The sequence below is a fragment of the Schistocerca nitens genome, chromosome 1 (genome assembly GCF_023898315.1).
Source record: "Schistocerca nitens isolate TAMUIC-IGC-003100 chromosome 1, iqSchNite1.1, whole genome shotgun sequence".
NCBI lineage: Eukaryota > Metazoa > Arthropoda > Insecta > Orthoptera > Acrididae > Schistocerca > Schistocerca nitens.
This window is the reverse complement of record NC_064614.1, coordinates 673,536,529-673,554,025: the sequence shown is the minus strand read 5'-3', so window position 1 is coordinate 673,554,025 and position 17,497 is coordinate 673,536,529. Positions and strand designations below refer to the sequence as shown.

Genomic DNA, 17,497 nt, shown 5'->3' with positions numbered 1-17,497 from the left:
AAAAAAAAATATTAAAAAAATAAAAACATAAAAATATAAAAATAAAAAATAAAGAAAACAAAAGAAACAAAAAACACAATAAAATAAAGTTGTTATATTAACTTAAGTATGTTGTTAAATTAACCTAATTATGTCATGTATTGGAAAATTCGACTCGTTCCTCATCATTACGAAATATCGTATTCATGATCCATGGAACTAGTATTAATTTAATCTAATCTAATCTAATCTAATCTAAATGAAGACAATATCTAACGTCTTCAATAACCCCTTAACACCAGCAGAGGAGGTCGCACAGGCTGGTGAGAAGACGTTTCTAGAAATGTATTGAGCGAATGAATATCAGCAAGATTTAAATAAGCTCTGATATGATGCATTCTTAAATGCATCAATGAAGCCAAAACCAGATCTTGCCTCACAAACGCGAACCATAGGAAATACACGCCAGCACTCTTTTAGAGGTTTTTTTACAGGTAAATTAATTTTATTAACTGTCCATTTTTATATAATTATTTTTACAATACCATTTTTTGTTACTTACTGATGTTTGGTTACTTACTTACAGACACGACAGTGGCTCAATAACCCGCTACTGTCAATTGAATGGGGATGGAAGTAAGGGGAGGACGAATCGCTCCATCCACTGACTACCAAAGACTCAGTAGCACTTAAAGCTAAACTGAGCAACATCTTTTGCCGATATTCTACTGGGTGTGTGGGCAATGTGGATCCCGAAAAGCAGCAACCACATGTTCAATGGTTTGTGGCACGTGCCATGGTATGTGTACAAATGGTGCACCGTTGCTCGACGTGGGAGACGACGACGATGATAATGATACAGTTGCTGATTCTTGAAATGTACAAATTGAAGATAAGATGTTATTTTATAATAACCAATGTATATTTTGTGATATTTCCAAGTTCAATGGGCATTAAACATTAATTTTACACCATTAAAACACTGTTTCTTTTTCTTAATTGTGGCTTTTATACCTCTTGTAATGTGGAAACTATTAGTTCTACATAAAAAATTAACAGGATCTTTTTTTTTAGGAAATTCAATGTAGTTTACTTTTGTACTGGTAAACAGTTTCACTAGAAGATGTGGTTTTTGAGTTATTCAAAAAAACATGAAAAAGTGCACTTTAAATGCCCCCCAACCACCACCCCAACCCCAACGCTCACACCCTCAAGGTCAGGATTTTTAGTATGTTGTTCATCACACTTCACCGTACCATTGTACAAAAATTAGTGACTACACGAATTTTTTCCTTTAATTTTCCTTCTTTGACTGGGTTAATGGGCAGGGTCTGGATGGAGAGCAACTGTCACAAGTGATTAAATATCAAGCGTTACAAGAGTCAGAGTAGTGTCTTTTAGTCTTCAGAAAGGTTATAACTGAAAGAAATACTGTTTCAGAAAACTACAAAATATCAGAGATTTTAGCATATCCTCCTGAGACCTGGTGACAATTGTCATGATTTTTTTGGAAAAAGATATTCTGTACCTGTTAAACAGAAGGTAGTGAAATAAGATTCACAAAAGTTTTTCTTTTTTTCTTTTAAATTCATGGTTTTCTGGAGTGTCCATTACAATGGACACTGGGTCTTGGAGACATGTAAGTAAACATTAGAAAAGAAGTAAAGTGTCCATAACAATGGACACTGGGTCTTGGAGACGTATAAGTAAACATTAGAAAGAAAGTTGAAAATGTAAAAAAAAGTGCTTTATTTTTAGTTTATTGAACAAAATACAGTCTTATTATGTAGATATTACACTGATTATCAATTTAAAATAATTAATGGTTGGTTGGTTGGTTGGGGAAGGAGACCAGACAGCGTGGTCATCGGTCTCATCGAATTAGGGAAGGATGGGGAAGGAAGTCGGCCGTGCCCTTTCAGAGGAACCATCCCGGCATCTGCCTGGAGTGATTTAGGGAAATCACGGAAAACCTAAATCAGGATGGCCGGACGCGGGATTGAACCGTCGTCCTCCCGAATGCGAGTCCAGTGTCTAACCACTGCGCCACCTCGCTCGGTAAAATAATTAATATAAATTTAAAAAGTAAAATAAATGAAGAATTTTGACAGCTTTATTTCTGATGATACTCAGAGAAACAGTTTTTCTGTGATGTCAGACAGAAGAAAACTGAACAACCTTTGCACCTTATTTTGGTTTTCTTTGTGCAGCCACTGTTCTTACACCTCATGCTATTTTTCAACCCTGTCATTTCTGGTAAATGGGTTACAGAAGGTGAAGGTGATTGTGGCGGCAGTAATCTTCGCCTTTTAGGAGTTGACTCCTCATCATCTTCGTCAGAATGTTGTTCCTCTTGGCCCCTTAACAAATGCTCAGCAATTCTAATTTTGAAATCAATGTACTGCAGGATATTCTTCTTTGGCTCATCATTCTTAATTCTGTCACTTCTGTACTGAATCCAGCTATTTGCAATTCCCAGATCTATGAAGTGAAAAATAGTTTTTACGGTCCACTTTTTGGTTCTGGTGCAGATCCAGTAAAAACTCATCATTCTGTCAATCAGGTCTATGCCACCCATATTTTTATTGTAGCAGCTGATTACTGCTGGACGGGGAACCTTAATGTATCTCCGATCTTTTTTCGACCACCTTTTACATTGATCCATAGGGTTCTTCCCAACCTTCGTCGATGCAGTTATGACTGGCTTTTGGTCATACCATTTTACAATAGAAATAAGTCTGTCTTTTCTCACTGTCTGGTCAACAGACCCACGTCCTTGATTTGCAAGAATCTTGTCTGCTGTCAGATGGACTGCTCTGGGTATTCTTGACTTCATGATTGTTCCAGTGGCAGGCAAGTTTTTTTCAGCCAATGATTCCAGTAACGGAACAGAGGTAAAATACCTATCAAAGAACACATGTGTTCCTTCTGGAAGGCTCTGGCAAAGCCTGAGGACTGCTGAGGCCCCTATTCCTTGTTTTAATTGTTGACCAATAGCTTCTGGGAATGTTCCTTTACCCTGATAAATCTCAAAGTCAAGGACTAGTCCTGAAGGAGCAGCCAACACAAAATTTTTAAGCCCTTCAGGATTTGGCTTTCCCCTGACAAATTGTTTCATTGCACATGCTCCAGTAAACAGGATCATTTGTTCATCCACTGCCACTTCAGGAGATCGAGGTAAACTGAGGCATGCTCTCTTTACACGTTCTAAAAGTGGCCTTATTTTCCACAACTTATCTTTCCTTCTAGTTTCCTCTGTTACAGCATTATCGTCTGTCACCTTCAAATTACTTCTAATGGTGAAGTATCGGTCTCGAGTCATAATTTCAGTAATGCTAATAACTCTTGTTGTTTTACCCCAGTACATCCTAACTCTAGGGTATCTCAAACAAGACATTAGTATTGTTGCTCCAATAAATACCCCCAATTCCTTGGCAGACAGCTTTAAAGACCTTCCAGTCTGCTGTAAATATCTCATATTGGTAAGTTCAGAAGTATCCTTAAAAAAGGCCAAGTCAAAGTATTGCTGAAAGTAGTCCATGATCTGTTTCTCATTATGTTCTGCAACTTCCGTGGGCGAGAAGGTAGCCTGGAGTCCCTCAAACCTGAAATTTGGAAACAAAGCATCAAGGAAAGATCGAAAATATCAGGAATAATAGAAAATTTTTTACAAGAAGGTATCTCACTTACCTTTCGCATTTGTCCCAAAACATCCTGCGATTCTGCTAAGAACTCTCGTCATCATCAGAATTATCAGTGCAGCTGCTACTCTGTTCACTTGGGGAAGGAACATTCGATTGTTGCACAGCATCATCTGCCAGATCAAAATCACCATCCTCCTCCTCACTAATCTCAAGATCTGACACGTCTCCATTCAAAAGAAGTTCTAAAATTTCTTCTGAACTGAGCTTTGATGTGTATCCTTTAAGAAAATGATTGTTTTAACATAGTGCCTACTTTCCTTACAGAAAATAATGATAGTAGTGCATCACATAATGTCATTGAGCAACAGTCACAACACGAAATGTATTGGAAATTAGCGAAGGTAATCACCACTAATTCCTGCGAAATAGTGCTCAGAAATGTGGCCGCAAGTCCCAGCGTCCACTATAGTGGACATTACTGTTTTGCAACAATAACTTATGGAAATACACAGTACTACCAAACCTTACTGCACAGAAAAGTCGTATAAGCACCACTTATAGATACTGTCTACAATAGGTCCTTTTTTTCATCAAATAAGTTTCGAAAAATACACAATAATGACGGGGAACTCACCTGCCATCGTAACACGTCGTAAACAAAGCTGTTACTTGGCGCCAAGTGATTGTAGTGACTGTTTCTCCCGCCAGATGGCTGCAGCATACAATCCATTCAAATGTGCCACAAGTATTACAACGGAAAATGCAGAATCTCTGACAGCAGGACAGGAAACTCGATGTCCATTATAATGGAGGATATAGCATTTTTGCAAATAGCTCTTTATCAAAAATTTACAGAAACTGCCACAAAAATTATACAGCCAACTAGAGCTTGGTCTGTGTACAATGGCAGTTACTGTTATTACATCAAAATGTCTGAGCAATGAAGAGCAAAATTAGTTATTAATGACTTCCTTGTGTTGAAGTGCTACATTCATAGCCATCATAATTTGCCTCCCTGGACATCTGGCACAAATATATTTAACTTTTTAGTGTTTAGCTTATTATCTTATTTCTGAGGATTAGTTGGCACATTTACAAGGGATAGCTGCAAAGACAAGAAATTCAATGCCAGTACTACAGTATCCTACCAGACCACCAACAAGCATGTAGTTTTGACTTTTTCTTTTCTTTTATTAAAGGTCATAGATCACGACACAAAAATGATACAGTCCTACAAATTGAATCATTTACTATAATCAACTGACTTGGCAACAGGTGACTACAAGTTCTTTTTACGTCTGAAAGAACATCTCTGTAGCAGCAAATGTATTACAGAACTGGCCAGTCTTACAGGAACAGGAGGAAATAACTTTCTCAATAACTATCAAACTGTTACACAAAAGAGATGAGGACTGTGCTATTATGTGCAGAATTACTAACATAAGTAAATGTGGTGCATTAAACCACTGGCAGTTACAGCAGGATGTGAGCATTGTGTGTTTTCCCTCATTTAGGTAGCCAAGTTCATTCTCAGTGCATATTTATCACAAGTTACAAAGTCACTTGTTAATTCTGTTTTAAATTTTTTCCTGAATGTAGTTGTTGCTAATATGTATAAGTAACACATAATTCTGAACTTGTTATTTACTGCTGCTTCTATTTTCAGAATACACATTATCTCACTAAGTTATAGAAAGATAAGACTTACTGCAAATGCTCCATCATATCTTTAAGGGCAGGACATGCCTGTTTGTAAGTTAATTCATAGCCATATCCATCAACCCAATAATACTTCAGATCTTCAGAATACTCAAACACCTGAAATTAGAAAAAGAGAATGATTTTTCACCTATATGCAGCAATTACTTATTTAGTCTTTCCTTGTTACAACATGCAACTTAAATTCTGACAGAACATGGTGTTAACAAAAAATAAAACTCATAATTGCTATATGCAATTTCAAATATTGGTGGCATCTCAATTTTTTCTTTTCTTTTATTGTGAATTATGATTTATTTGTCTCATAACACACAGATTTTAATCTTCTGATCGGAGTACAGGAGATATATCAAAAACTGAGTATTACAACTTCACTGGTTCAAAATTACAGTTAATGATATAGTGCAATTAATTTAGGTTCACACACGGAATGTTCTTGGCTCTTGGTTTGTTCTAAATTTTCTTTCCCATATACTGGGGAATCTAAGCACATAAGTTTAAATGATGAGCAGTGAGCACAGAATGATCTTTATTTCTCATAGTATATGAATTAACAAAATAGTTTTCCTCAAATAATTCTAAATATATACGTAAAAAGATGATATATCTAAAAACAAAGTTGCTGTAACTTACCAAACGAAAGCGTTGGTTTGTTGATAGAGACAATAAACACACAAACACACACACAAATTTCAAGCTTTCGCAACACAGGGTTGCTTCATCAGGAAAGAGGGAAGGAAAGGGAAAGACGAAAGGATGTGGGTTTTAAGGGAGAGGGTAAGGAGTAATTCCAATCCCGGGAGCGGAAAGACTTACCTTAGGGGGGAAAAAAGGACAAGGATACGCGCGCGCGCGCGCGCACACACACACACACACACACACACACACACACACACACAAGTAAATGCAAAGAGGTTGGGCAGAGATGTCAGTCGAGGCGGAAGTACAGAGGCTGCCTCTGTACTTCTGCCTCGACTGACATCTCTGCCCAACCTCTTTGCATTTACCGTATTTACTCGAATGTAAAGGCCCGTCCACACGTTACGATCTGTCTGCGCACATCACATCTGCGCAGACAGATCGTTGCGTGTGGACAGAACATTTGCACCAACCTGAGGTGTGTGCAAACCTGGAAGTTGGAGTTGGAGGTTTGAGCGAAACCTCTCAAATCTGTGGGTTCAAACCACATCTGCGCAGACAAGTTGGAGCGTGTGGACAGGAGATCGCCGCAAATCTGGCGCGAAACAGCTGTTTGCTCAGTCTAGTGTTTGTATTTGTGCGCACCGGGCATCAAATTGGCTGATACTCGTCAGTGTTCTCGAGAGTTTGTAAGTGAATTCATTGAAATATGTAGAAACCACCCATGTTTGTGGAAGATTAAAAGTAAAGAATATAGTGACCGAGACAAAAAGACTGCAGCATACAATGCTCTAATTGAGTTATCCAAAGTTCAGAAATCTAGATCTGGTGTAGGAGTAGATCAAGTATACCAGCCAACGTTATGGTATTTTGATCTGCTTGGCTTTCTTAGTGATCAAGAAACACCAAGACCAAGCAGGAGTACAATTGAAGATGAAATTGGAGTGTCAATGTTACCGCCAGCCGTTCATGAGGAGAAATTGCCCTTCCCATACAAGTATTTTTTCTCATAATATGAAGGGTTACAAGCTTTAAGAGAGAATTATAAGTTTCGACATCCATCCGCAAATAATTTCGCCAGTCGTTAGGTTCGTCCTGCAACTCTCTCAGTAAATTTACGTGAGAAAACTGCTTTCGCTTTAGCAGCCACTGTCTACACCATTTTGCCCGCTTTCTTTGTTTCCTGCGGTTGGTCTGAATGTTTTTTGCAACACAAGTTGCGAACACAGACCACAACAGAACTTCCTCCATTTCTATATTTCAAAATAACTGAATTAAATGTTTGACGTTTACGGGGAGCGTAGTCGCTTGCCACTGATATTTCTTTTCTACACCGACAGATGGCGGGCGAGTAGTAGATTGGGGTTTGTGTCGTGTGAACACACCACATTTGCAGCGATCTTTTGCATGTACAGACATCTGCACCGATGTCTGCGCAGACAGATCGTTGCGTGTGGACCGGGCTTAAGCCGCACTCGAATCTAAGCCGCACCTGAAAAATGAGACTCGAAATAAAGGAAAAAAAAAAAAAAAAATTCCCGAATCTAAGCCGCACCTGAAATTTGAGACTCGAAATTCAAGGGGAGAGAAAAGTTTTAGGCCGCACCTCCAAATCGAAACAAAGTTGGTCCATTGTAATATGACACACAATTTAGGTCGAATGAAAGACGATACAGCTACAGTAGTTTGGTTCGAGTCGTAAGCTTAGCAGTTAAGCTTTACCAGGTAGCCATTGCTATGCGTCAGGCGCTCCGTCCGTATTTATACGGGTGCCCTTCCTTTTTCACGTGCTTCGTCTGGTTTGAATCGATTGCTTATTTTATTTTGATCTGATCTGATAAGTGCCGTTTTCTTTGTTATAGGTGTTTGTCACTCTAAGCTGAAAATGCATTACTGTACTGTGTCATGCATTGTTTGTCGCATTTTGATAGTCCGTGTTTACGGCCTGTCGCCGCTCGCGGCATGACTTGCTTTTGTGCGCACTACCGCCGCTTAAAAAAAAGAGGAATCTTCTCATTAGCGAAACAATGGCAAGAGACTGCTATTTGTTGTTACTTACACTGCTGCTTTCTTTGATAATGATCAACAAGAACCAAATAATAGACTGCGTATGATAGAACATGTTCTGAACGAGAGTTTAGCGAAAATTTTTCTCCGTTTGCAAATCTTTGCGGCCGCTTCTTTAGTACATCAAATTCTGCACAGAAATTAGTCATCTTACATTTAAAATCTAGTCAGTTGCTGTGCTTCATTTCTGACTGTATCAATATTAGGCATAAGAATAATACGAATATAAACATGACACGATACGATTATTCTTCCGCGTTTGCTGTTGTCTCACTCTAGTTTCGTAGTTTATTAGGCAGACAGGATTTAAATGAGATAGCAGCAAACACGAAAGAATACATGGCAAAATGTTTATATTCGTATTATTCTTATGGTGAAGAGAATAGTGCATGTGATTCACATTTCATCAGGTTCCTATTAGCAACCATCTCTTCTCACAGGTAGGAAAAAACTCGGAACGTAGAGTTGGCCATATTGACAAACATCCGTAACAGTTTTGCCAGTCGGATTTTCGTAGTACATTGAAATTCTGCTACATTCGAAGATGAAAAATACGGAATTTGTATTTACTTCGTTGGATAATGTATGAAAATGCAGTGGTCGAAACTCGGGGCGGAGAAAAAAAAAGCTCGTCTTCTACCTTTTTTTAATTTATTTACTCATGCAGAGGTTTTGGCGCTAGTATTTATCTTTGTGCCCACAAAGCATGCTTGTGTAGAGCTACATATATTCGACGGCAGAAGTTAGTTGTTGCGGCACCTACCAACATTTTTCAGAACTTCCGATTGCTTTGCACTCGATTCTAAGCCGCAGGCGGTTTTTTGGATTACAAAAACCGGAAAAAAAGTGCGGCTTAGATTCGAGTAAATACGGTACATATGTCTGCCTTTGTCTGTATATGTGCGGATGGATGTGTGTGTGTGTGTGTGTGTGTGTGTGTGTGTGTGTGTGTGTGTGTGTGTGTGTGCGCGCGCGCGCGCGTAAGTGTATACCTGTCCTTTTTTCCCCCCTAAGGTAAGTCTTTCCGCTCCTAGGATTGGAATGACTCCTTACCCTCTCCCTTAAAACCCACATCCTTTCGTCTTTCCCTCTCCTTCCCTCTTTCCTGATGAAGCAACCTTGGGTTGCGAAAGCTTGAAATTTGTGTGTGTGTTTATTGTCTCTATCAACATACCAATGCTTTCGTTTGGTAAGTTACAGCATCTTTGTTTTTAGATATATTTTTCCCACGTGGAATGTTTCCCTCTATTATATTCATATCATTAAAAAAATGATATCATAGATATGTAGGGAAGGAAGTTAGAATTATTCAGCATCAAATCATCTATTACATTTATGCAACAATGTTTAACCAACTGTCTAAATAACATTTTCTTCTAATTCACCTGTTGTTTGATACCTATTTCACCATAGCTTGATGTTCATTGTAACTAAAATATACTACAAAGGTATACCTTAAGGTCTTCTTCTGAGAAAACAGAACACCACGGAGAAACACCCCTCTTCTCCCAGGCAGTTTCAAAGGTGCACGTAAGGTACATCACCTCTGCGTCAGCTATAATAAAGAAAAAAGGTAGCAGAGGATTAATTGCATGCTAGACAAACAATGAAAAGAGTCACAGTAAGCAGTCGTGTATAAATGAGGTACTGAGCAGTAGACAGACATATTCAATCATGTTTATGAGCTTATCACTCAGTGCTTCAATAAGATGATAAATGGTTACCTATAAACTTTACAATGTAAATAAATAACTCCTTTACACAGTGAATACAAGGTAGGTCACGTAATGTCACATTTGTTCTAAAATGAAACAAAACTTAGTGACAATAACAAATACTTCCTGAGGCATTACAATGGGCCTTCTCTGAAAATTATCTAGAACACAGAGTTCAGAATCCCCCTCATGATGAGAATACATTGGATCTAGTGGTAACAAATACACCTAAGCTCTTTGAGACTGTCTAGAATGAAACTGGTATCAGTGACTGCAAGGTAGTCATAGCAACACTGATTACCAAAATACAAAGGGAAACTGAAACAAGTAGAGAGATTTGCATGTTTAGTAAACTGGATAATGTGGCAGTAGTGTCATATCTCAATCAGACACTTGAAACTTCTAACTCATGGCAGGCTCATGTACAGGAACTATGGCTCAATTTAAAAAATAGTTGACCATGCACTGGATATATGTGTACCTAGCTTAACAGTTCAGTAGTATACAGTCAAAAAAAAAACATAGTTTACTGCATAATAGGTGTGAAGCAATGCATACATAGAGAGATGCTGAATGAAATGTGTTTGGCTGTCAAGAGGGCAATGTGTCAAGCCTTCAATGTCTGTGGAGCATAATTTCATCAAAAGATCTTTCAAAAAATCCGAAGAAATTCTGTTCGTATGTAAAGGTTGTTAGTGGCACCAAAGTTAGTGTCCAGACACTCAGGGACGATACAGGAATTAAACTGAGAGAGCAAAGCAAAAGCAGAAATGTGCAACTCCACTTTTAAACATTATTTTACAACTGAAAACTGAGGGTAATGCCGCAATTTAATTCTCGCACCACTGAAAAGATATGTGAAATAGATATGTCCTAGTGCCATTGAGAAACAGCTGAAGTCATTAAAATCTAACAAAGCTCTGGCACCTGATGGAATCCCTACAAGATTCAATACTAATCCCTCGAATAGAAGCACCGGCATGTATGTATAAAACACCGTGAATTGCAATCATTCCATTAATATCTCCAATGTGAATAATTGTAAGTCTACATGCAAGTATCCCTTCTAGTGTTGTGTCATCCTTGTGCACGTGTTTTTGAGAATATGCTCACATATACAGTCATTAACTTATGAACTTTGATGAATAAATATGTATATAGACCTTATTATGTGTGAACTCTGTGAACACACAATCAGTGTTATTTGAAATTGGAAGGTAAAGAGGCATTAGTAATGAACTTGTTCAAAAGCTAGCACTGGAAGATTGTACTACAGTCTGATATCAAAGAGCACGATCACTTGATTGGTTGACTCAATGACAAACAATGAACTGATAGGTTCAAATGGCTCTAAGCACTATGGGACTTAACAGCTGAGGGCATCAGCCCCTAAACTTAGAACTAGTTAAACCTAACTAACCTAAGGACATCACACACATCCATGCCCTGTGATCAGCAACACCAGTACATGATGGGACTCCCATCATGCACTGGTGTTGCTGATCACAGTGTAGTTTCAGCTCTCTGAGACTGCAGATGTGTGTGCAAGTTGTGCTTGCGTGAGTGTGTGTGTGTGCGCGCGTGTGTGTATGTGTGTCTACTGCTGACAAAGGCCTTAATGGCCGAAAGCTATGATTGTGTGAATCTTTTTATTGTGCCTATCGCGGCTCAGCATCTCTGCTATATGGTGAGAATCCTTCTCTCATATTGTTACATTCCATCCTGGATTTTCCATTGTTTGATTTTCAAAATGAGTGAAAGACAGTGTGATCCATATTGACATACAGGGAGCAGAAATTAGTCGAAAAAAAGTGTTATTAAAGAGTGAGTTTTAAAGAGTGAGCTCTGCAAAGGCAGTGGTTTTAAATCAGAGATAAATTCAATTTTTTTTGTTTTTATGAAGTGAATGGCAGTTAGGTAATTTATGAAACGTCAAGTACTTCCCCTACTTAGTGCTGCAATAAGAGTGTAAAAGTTGTTCCAAAGCAATGGAAAAGGTAATATCAAACCTGAATTGTATGAAGAAAATCATTGGATACAAGAAATATATGAAACTAAAGTACCTTGAGTCAATTTTAGTGCAGTTCATGAAATAACGTTAAAGAAGTTGTCAATGGTGGGCTTTAAGAAAAGAAAAGAAAAAAAGGCAGTAGAGAGATTAATTTTAAATTGGGCATGAATGGTATTGATATTAAAAAGGAATTTATAAGTGAAATCAGTAACTTAAAATCAGATTTGGACAAAAACATTCTGTGAAAGTTTGTTAGGAAATAAGTTACTAAAAGTTATAAAGAATTTGGAATCAACCTCAAAGACAGTATTAACCCCTATACTAATTGAAATATTAGCGAGAGAGAGAGAGAGAGAGAGAGAGAGAGAGAGAGAGAGAGAGAGAGAGCATGGACATCAAGAGAACTGAGTAATTGGTTTTAATTTCAAAATCAGCTAGGGTGCAATCCCATATGACACCATCAGCAACCATTCACCAAGTATATTATTTCTGTTGCTTATTTCTGTCATGTCTTACATATGCATTTCGTTAGTGTAAACTGATTAGTCATCAACATATTCCTCATATATTGAACCTCATTAGTACCGGGAGAGCTTTTCAAGTGATTACTGGAGAACAAATGAGCTCTACCAGAATTCTCTACGATCGGCTACCATAAGGCTCAGTTCTTGCTCCACTGTTCTTCAATCTTTATACTTCTGACACCCCAAACACTTAATCTAGGAAGTTTGGCTATGCAGACGATTGGGCTATAGCTGTGCAACATGAATCGATCGAGGCTACTGAAGACACCTTGTGCTCTGGTTAGAAGCTTCTGAATGGCTATTTCTGCAAATGAAGATGGCAGCTGAATCTGACTAAGACTGATGTATCATGCTTCCACCTTTGCAACCACTCAGCAAGAAGACAGCTTAATGTCATCTTTGAAGTGGAACGTCTTAGCCATAACAACTACCCCACATACCTAGGAGTCACATTGGATAGGACGCTCTCTTACAAGGACCACCTGACAAACATTACAGATAAAATGAGGACAAGAAACATCATCATCTATAAACTATGCGGCACCACTTGGGGTTCCACAGCAAGCATACTCCACACATCAGCAGTTGGGCTTGTCTACTCGGTGGCAGAATACTGTGCTCCTGTGTGGATTAACAGCCAGCATACAAGCAGGACTGATGTGGTACTAAATGACACCATGTGCAATATCAGTGACACAATAAAATCTATGCCCACTGTATGGCTGCCAACCCTGAGCCACATACCACCCCCAGAAATGGCGAAAAAACGTTCTTCTCATTGAGTTCAACAAGATAACTAATAACACTCAGTTGCCCATACACAGCGACATAGCTGACTTGGAGAGCAGGAGACTTAAATCGAGAAGACCAGCATTACTCTATGCTAAAGAGATGACTAACTCCAACTTCAATTTCAACACTCTGTGGAAAAAACACTGGCAAAAACACTGCCCACCAAAATGCCAAAGTTTCACGACAGCTGAGAAACTGCTTGGCTTCATCAAGTCACACAAAGTATGGGTAACTCTAAACCGCAAACGTTCTGGCCATGGAAGATGTGCTGACGCCCTCTACAAACGGGGAACAATACCAACACCAAATTGTGACTACGGCACTGAAAAACAAACAGTCCAACACATAGTGAAAGAATGCCCAGTCTGAGCCTACAAGGGAACCTTCAACGATTTCCTTGCTGCAACAGAGGAGGCAATTGATTATATTAAATGTTTTGATGTCAATCGCTAATTAATCTATGTAGAAAATGTGTAAGGATTGTGATGTATGCCATACGATAAATAAAATAAATAAATAAGTACAATAACACAAAAGACAATTTACAGCATAACAGTATCCCGAAAATAAAATTTGTAACAGTACAAATTACTTCGGTATTTTAAACAAATTGTTATATTCCTTCAATATAACCACTATTTTCAATAAGTTATTAAATTATTTTCAGTTACAGTGCCACATTGTTTCCCAATTAATTACATGGTCCATTACAGCAAAAACTACACTCTATGTTAAGTATGTTTAATTATGTTTTATTGTCATTGTTTCATTAAATTTCTTTCCTTACAAACTTGTTAATTGAAGAAGTGCATTCGCTTAATAAACTCTCCACATCAGCAGCAACAGGCCACATCAGTGGCAGAGCCATTGCTCAGCTGTAATCATCGCTTTCTTCACCATGGACAAAGTGCAGGCTCACATCAGCTTGTCTGCTAAACTAACCTACTTATTTAAGTTCAAGATCACTGGTCTTACAGGAAGCCAAGATAAACCTTACTGCCTATGGATGCCATCATGTGCTCTTACTAGAAAAACCTTCAGTTTGTTTTAGTCACTCACAGTTAAGTCACCCATCCACTAAATTTGCTTGTGGTAGCTGGCAGACTGATGACCATAGATGTTAAGTCCCATAGTGCTCAGAGCCATTTGGTAGCTGGCCCCAAAGTGGACAAAGTTTCTCAGATAGACTTCTTTCCATGTTTTTGGGTTTATTGTTCACAAAATAGTACACACCAAGCAATCTGAAGGACTTATTGTCACTGTAAAAATTATCTCTGATAGATACATTTGAATCTTCTCACTTACCACCAGATGAAGGATTTCAAAACTCATGTTCAAAGCTTCCCCAGTACCCCTGTCTCAAAAGGACACCCACAAAATAGAGCTGCACATACTCACTCTTACAGCTTGTTAACGCCTATTCCTGATAGTTAATGAATCACATCCCTGGTAACGTTAGGCAAGCCTAGCAGCACTTTTGGACTTTGTGGTGGCTTCAAAGTGTTGATAAATGCACATGGTAAAAAGAAAACTTGCGCCCTGTTGTCCCTGGATGAGTTTATTGCAAAATTAGGTTAACACACTTTATTCAGTAAAATTGACTTCCCAGACGCATATTTTCAAGTTCTGTTGTACACATCATCACAAGCTTACGTAGTGCTCAATGCCCCATAAGGCCTCCACCCTTTTAATCTGTTACCTTTCATAATCTCATCAGCATTTTATGAATCATTGACTACAAGGTACCACACTGTGCTAAATACCTCAATGATATCTAGGTTACAGGCATGACTCCAGAGTATCACCATCACAACCCCAAACTTTTGTTCTATATATTTCAGATAATTTTTTTTCGACATGTGTATAGTTTAAACTCTTGAAAAAAGGAATGGAACCAATTAGCGATTATATTGCTGTGATTGATAAAATGCACACTCCATGAATATAAAAAAATGAGTGTTACTGGACAAGATCAACTATTATGGCCCCTTCATTGGAAAAATAGCTGAGTTCTTCCAACCGCTGCACAAGCTGTGACACCAAGGTATATGTTTTGAATGGTCAACTTGCTGTAAACATGTAAGACTGCCTTAGGAGGACACTGTTAGAGAGATTCGAGTGCACACGGAGCCTTTCCGCCAGTCGTTCTTCCCGTGAACCATACGCGACTGGAACAGGAAAGGGAGGTAATGACAGTGGCACGTAAAGAGCCCTCTGCCACACACCATTGGGTGGCTTGTGGAGTATAGATGTAGATGTGCTTGGTAACATACAGCCCTGGTCTGCTGCTGGTAGTAGTGGCTGATGCGTGCACTCACAGTACAGGTGCGGTGTCTTTCATAAGTACTTCTAAGGGTTTATTCGCCTCCAAGTAATGCTATTCTAAAACAAAATGGAAGGCCCTTCAATACCATCTATGCAATGCAGCAATTTAAATTATTCCTATATGGACAGAAACTTCACACTGTCATGGTTCATCGACTGCTGATCACCATCTTTGACCCTAAGCATAGCTTGCCAGACTGGACCAGCCATTGCATTGCCTCCAGCAGCAAGAATGTACTTGTCTAATTTTCACTACGCTATCTACTATCAGGCACCAACATTACACGTTAACATGAGTGGGCTGTCCCAATTTCTTATGTGACCAGACCCAACTTTTGACCAATGCAAACTGGTTTGTTTCCAGTTTGATTCAGATCTAGATTCCAGCTTTCCCCTTAACATCAAGTGACTCTGCACCCTCCACCTGCAAGGGACAGCATTATGCTGCTCCCCACTTTTTACCAAATGGATTAGACACACACCCCTCCCTGACCCAATCCATGCCCTTACTTGTCATGATCAAACAACCACATTTAAAGCAAGGGGTTCCGTTTATGGGTCTCAGATGAAAACCACTGCTTTGTCCCAATTATGCCCTCTCTTCAACCACAAGTGCTTACCTCTAGCACTCTGCACACTGCCCACTAGCACATGTCCCAAATGCAACAATACCTGTTCTGGCATTGTGGATCTTGTCCACCAATGTTCCACCTGTCAGACTATCAAGCTGCATGCACTTCTCCAGTGGTCGTTCTCTTTCCTGACACTGTGGGGCAGTAGAGCATATCCACCTAGAATTTGCCGGACCATTTTTGAACTCAATGTGGTTGGTTGCGACTGATTCTTTTCTAACTACCCTTTCGTGTTTTGCATGTCTCAGGTCCCTTCTACTCCTACTATTGAACCTTGGTAAAAATCTTTGCCCTTGAAGGCACCTCACACAAACTGCTTTAAGGTAACAAGATGGTATTACCTCCCATGACTTTGAACAGTTTTGTGTCCGTAACAGGAGTCAACAACTTTGTATCATGCCCTTCCACCTGGTCATCAACAGTCATTTGGAATGCTTTCTCCTCACATTCCAAGATCCAGCTCTGAAAGGAAATTGTATCTAGCAATATACCTAAGGCCTTTTGTAGTTTTCTGGCAACTTACAGGGCCACCCTGATTGATGGCTGCACCTCAGCAAAGCAGCTTCATGGATGCCGTCACTGCACACCACCAGTATATGTTGTCTAGACCACTCCTTTCTGGTGGGCACCCCAATGTGGGTCCATGAGTTTGGACACTACTCAATCTGGATTAATGAGACAATGTATGCCAGGCCCTCTGCCCATGGCCATGTGCAGCACCATTAAAATCAACTTTGTCTCCATCATCCTGGTCAGTAGACACCTGCTTCTCTGGCCCCAGTGAACCATCTGGTCCTGTGGTGGCTCATAGACTTTCCATCAGCCTTGTCCTGCCTCAGTTTTCCACAACAGTGCCCATGGACACTGATCTGCTGCCCTTGACAGTGTCAGCTCCCCTGGATGATACAGCACCTGCTTCTTCTCCCCTGGCACTCACTTTTGGTGTTTGGGGGGGGGGGGGGTGTAGTGGTTGCATCTAGTGTAACTCTGGACCAAATAGCTGTTGCAGTATTACAGCTGTGATGCCACTGCCCACATAGTACTTGCCAACAAGAGTGCCCTCTGATGGAGCCAAGCCTGCCAGAACCCTGCATATAAGCCAGCCCAGTTCCACTCTGAGCCAGCTGATAATTCTATCATAGTGCTGATCCAGTGGAAGTGCTTGCCAGTCAATCTATTGGTTTGGTTTTCCTACGGACTATGTTTGCAGATGTGTTTTCCTTGGACTTTGTAAGTAACCTGCTGCACTCTGACACAGGGTGGTACGAGCACCTTCACCAAAACAATGGAAGAAGTCAGAAGTTTTTGGACATACAGTATATATGCTCTATCACTGTCAACATTTGTGCATAAACAATATAGTAAAACAGCTCTTACATAAGTCAATACGATGTTAAATGTTATCTGTTGTTGCATAGTTTTGTGCCTAAGAATTTTTATGGGTAAGCCA

At 39.4% G+C, this 17,497-nt stretch overlaps 2 protein-coding genes across 3 annotated transcripts in view; both read right to left on the bottom strand.

Annotated features, from left to right (window-relative positions):
• Positions 1–17,497, bottom strand: part of LOC126259274 (multiple inositol polyphosphate phosphatase 1) — a 238,877-nt gene that overhangs the window by 32,318 nt on the left and 189,062 nt on the right. For both annotated transcript variants that reach the window (XM_049955923.1, XM_049955915.1), the window contains exons 7-8: positions 9,503–9,603; positions 5,332–5,441 (exon numbers count right to left, since the gene is read on the bottom strand). In XM_049955923.1, coding sequence (XP_049811880.1) covers positions 5,332–5,441; positions 9,503–9,603 — 211 coding nt within the window. The remainder of the gene's footprint in view (positions 1–5,331; positions 5,442–9,502; positions 9,604–17,497) is intronic.
• On the bottom strand, positions 1,732–5,304 carry LOC126259265 (piggyBac transposable element-derived protein 3-like). Its single transcript, XM_049955902.1, has 3 exons — positions 4,258–5,304; positions 3,670–3,901; positions 1,732–3,584 (listed from the first exon to the last, which is right to left on the bottom strand). The coding sequence occupies exons 2-3, from the start codon at positions 3,690–3,692 to the stop codon at positions 2,093–2,095; spliced, it is 1,515 nt and encodes a 504-aa protein (XP_049811859.1). The 5' UTR covers positions 3,693–3,901; positions 4,258–5,304; the 3' UTR covers positions 1,732–2,092.

What these genes read in the sequence shown, in the direction of transcription:
- LOC126259265 (XM_049955902.1), bottom strand. Translation starts at nt 3,692, where the DNA reads ATGTTTTGGGACAAATGCGAAAG. An exon ending in TTTTGGGACAAATGCGAAAG is followed by an intron (nt 3,585 to 3,669) that starts GTAAGTGAGATA and finishes TCCAAATTTCAG; the next exon opens with GTTTGAGGGACTCCAGGCTA.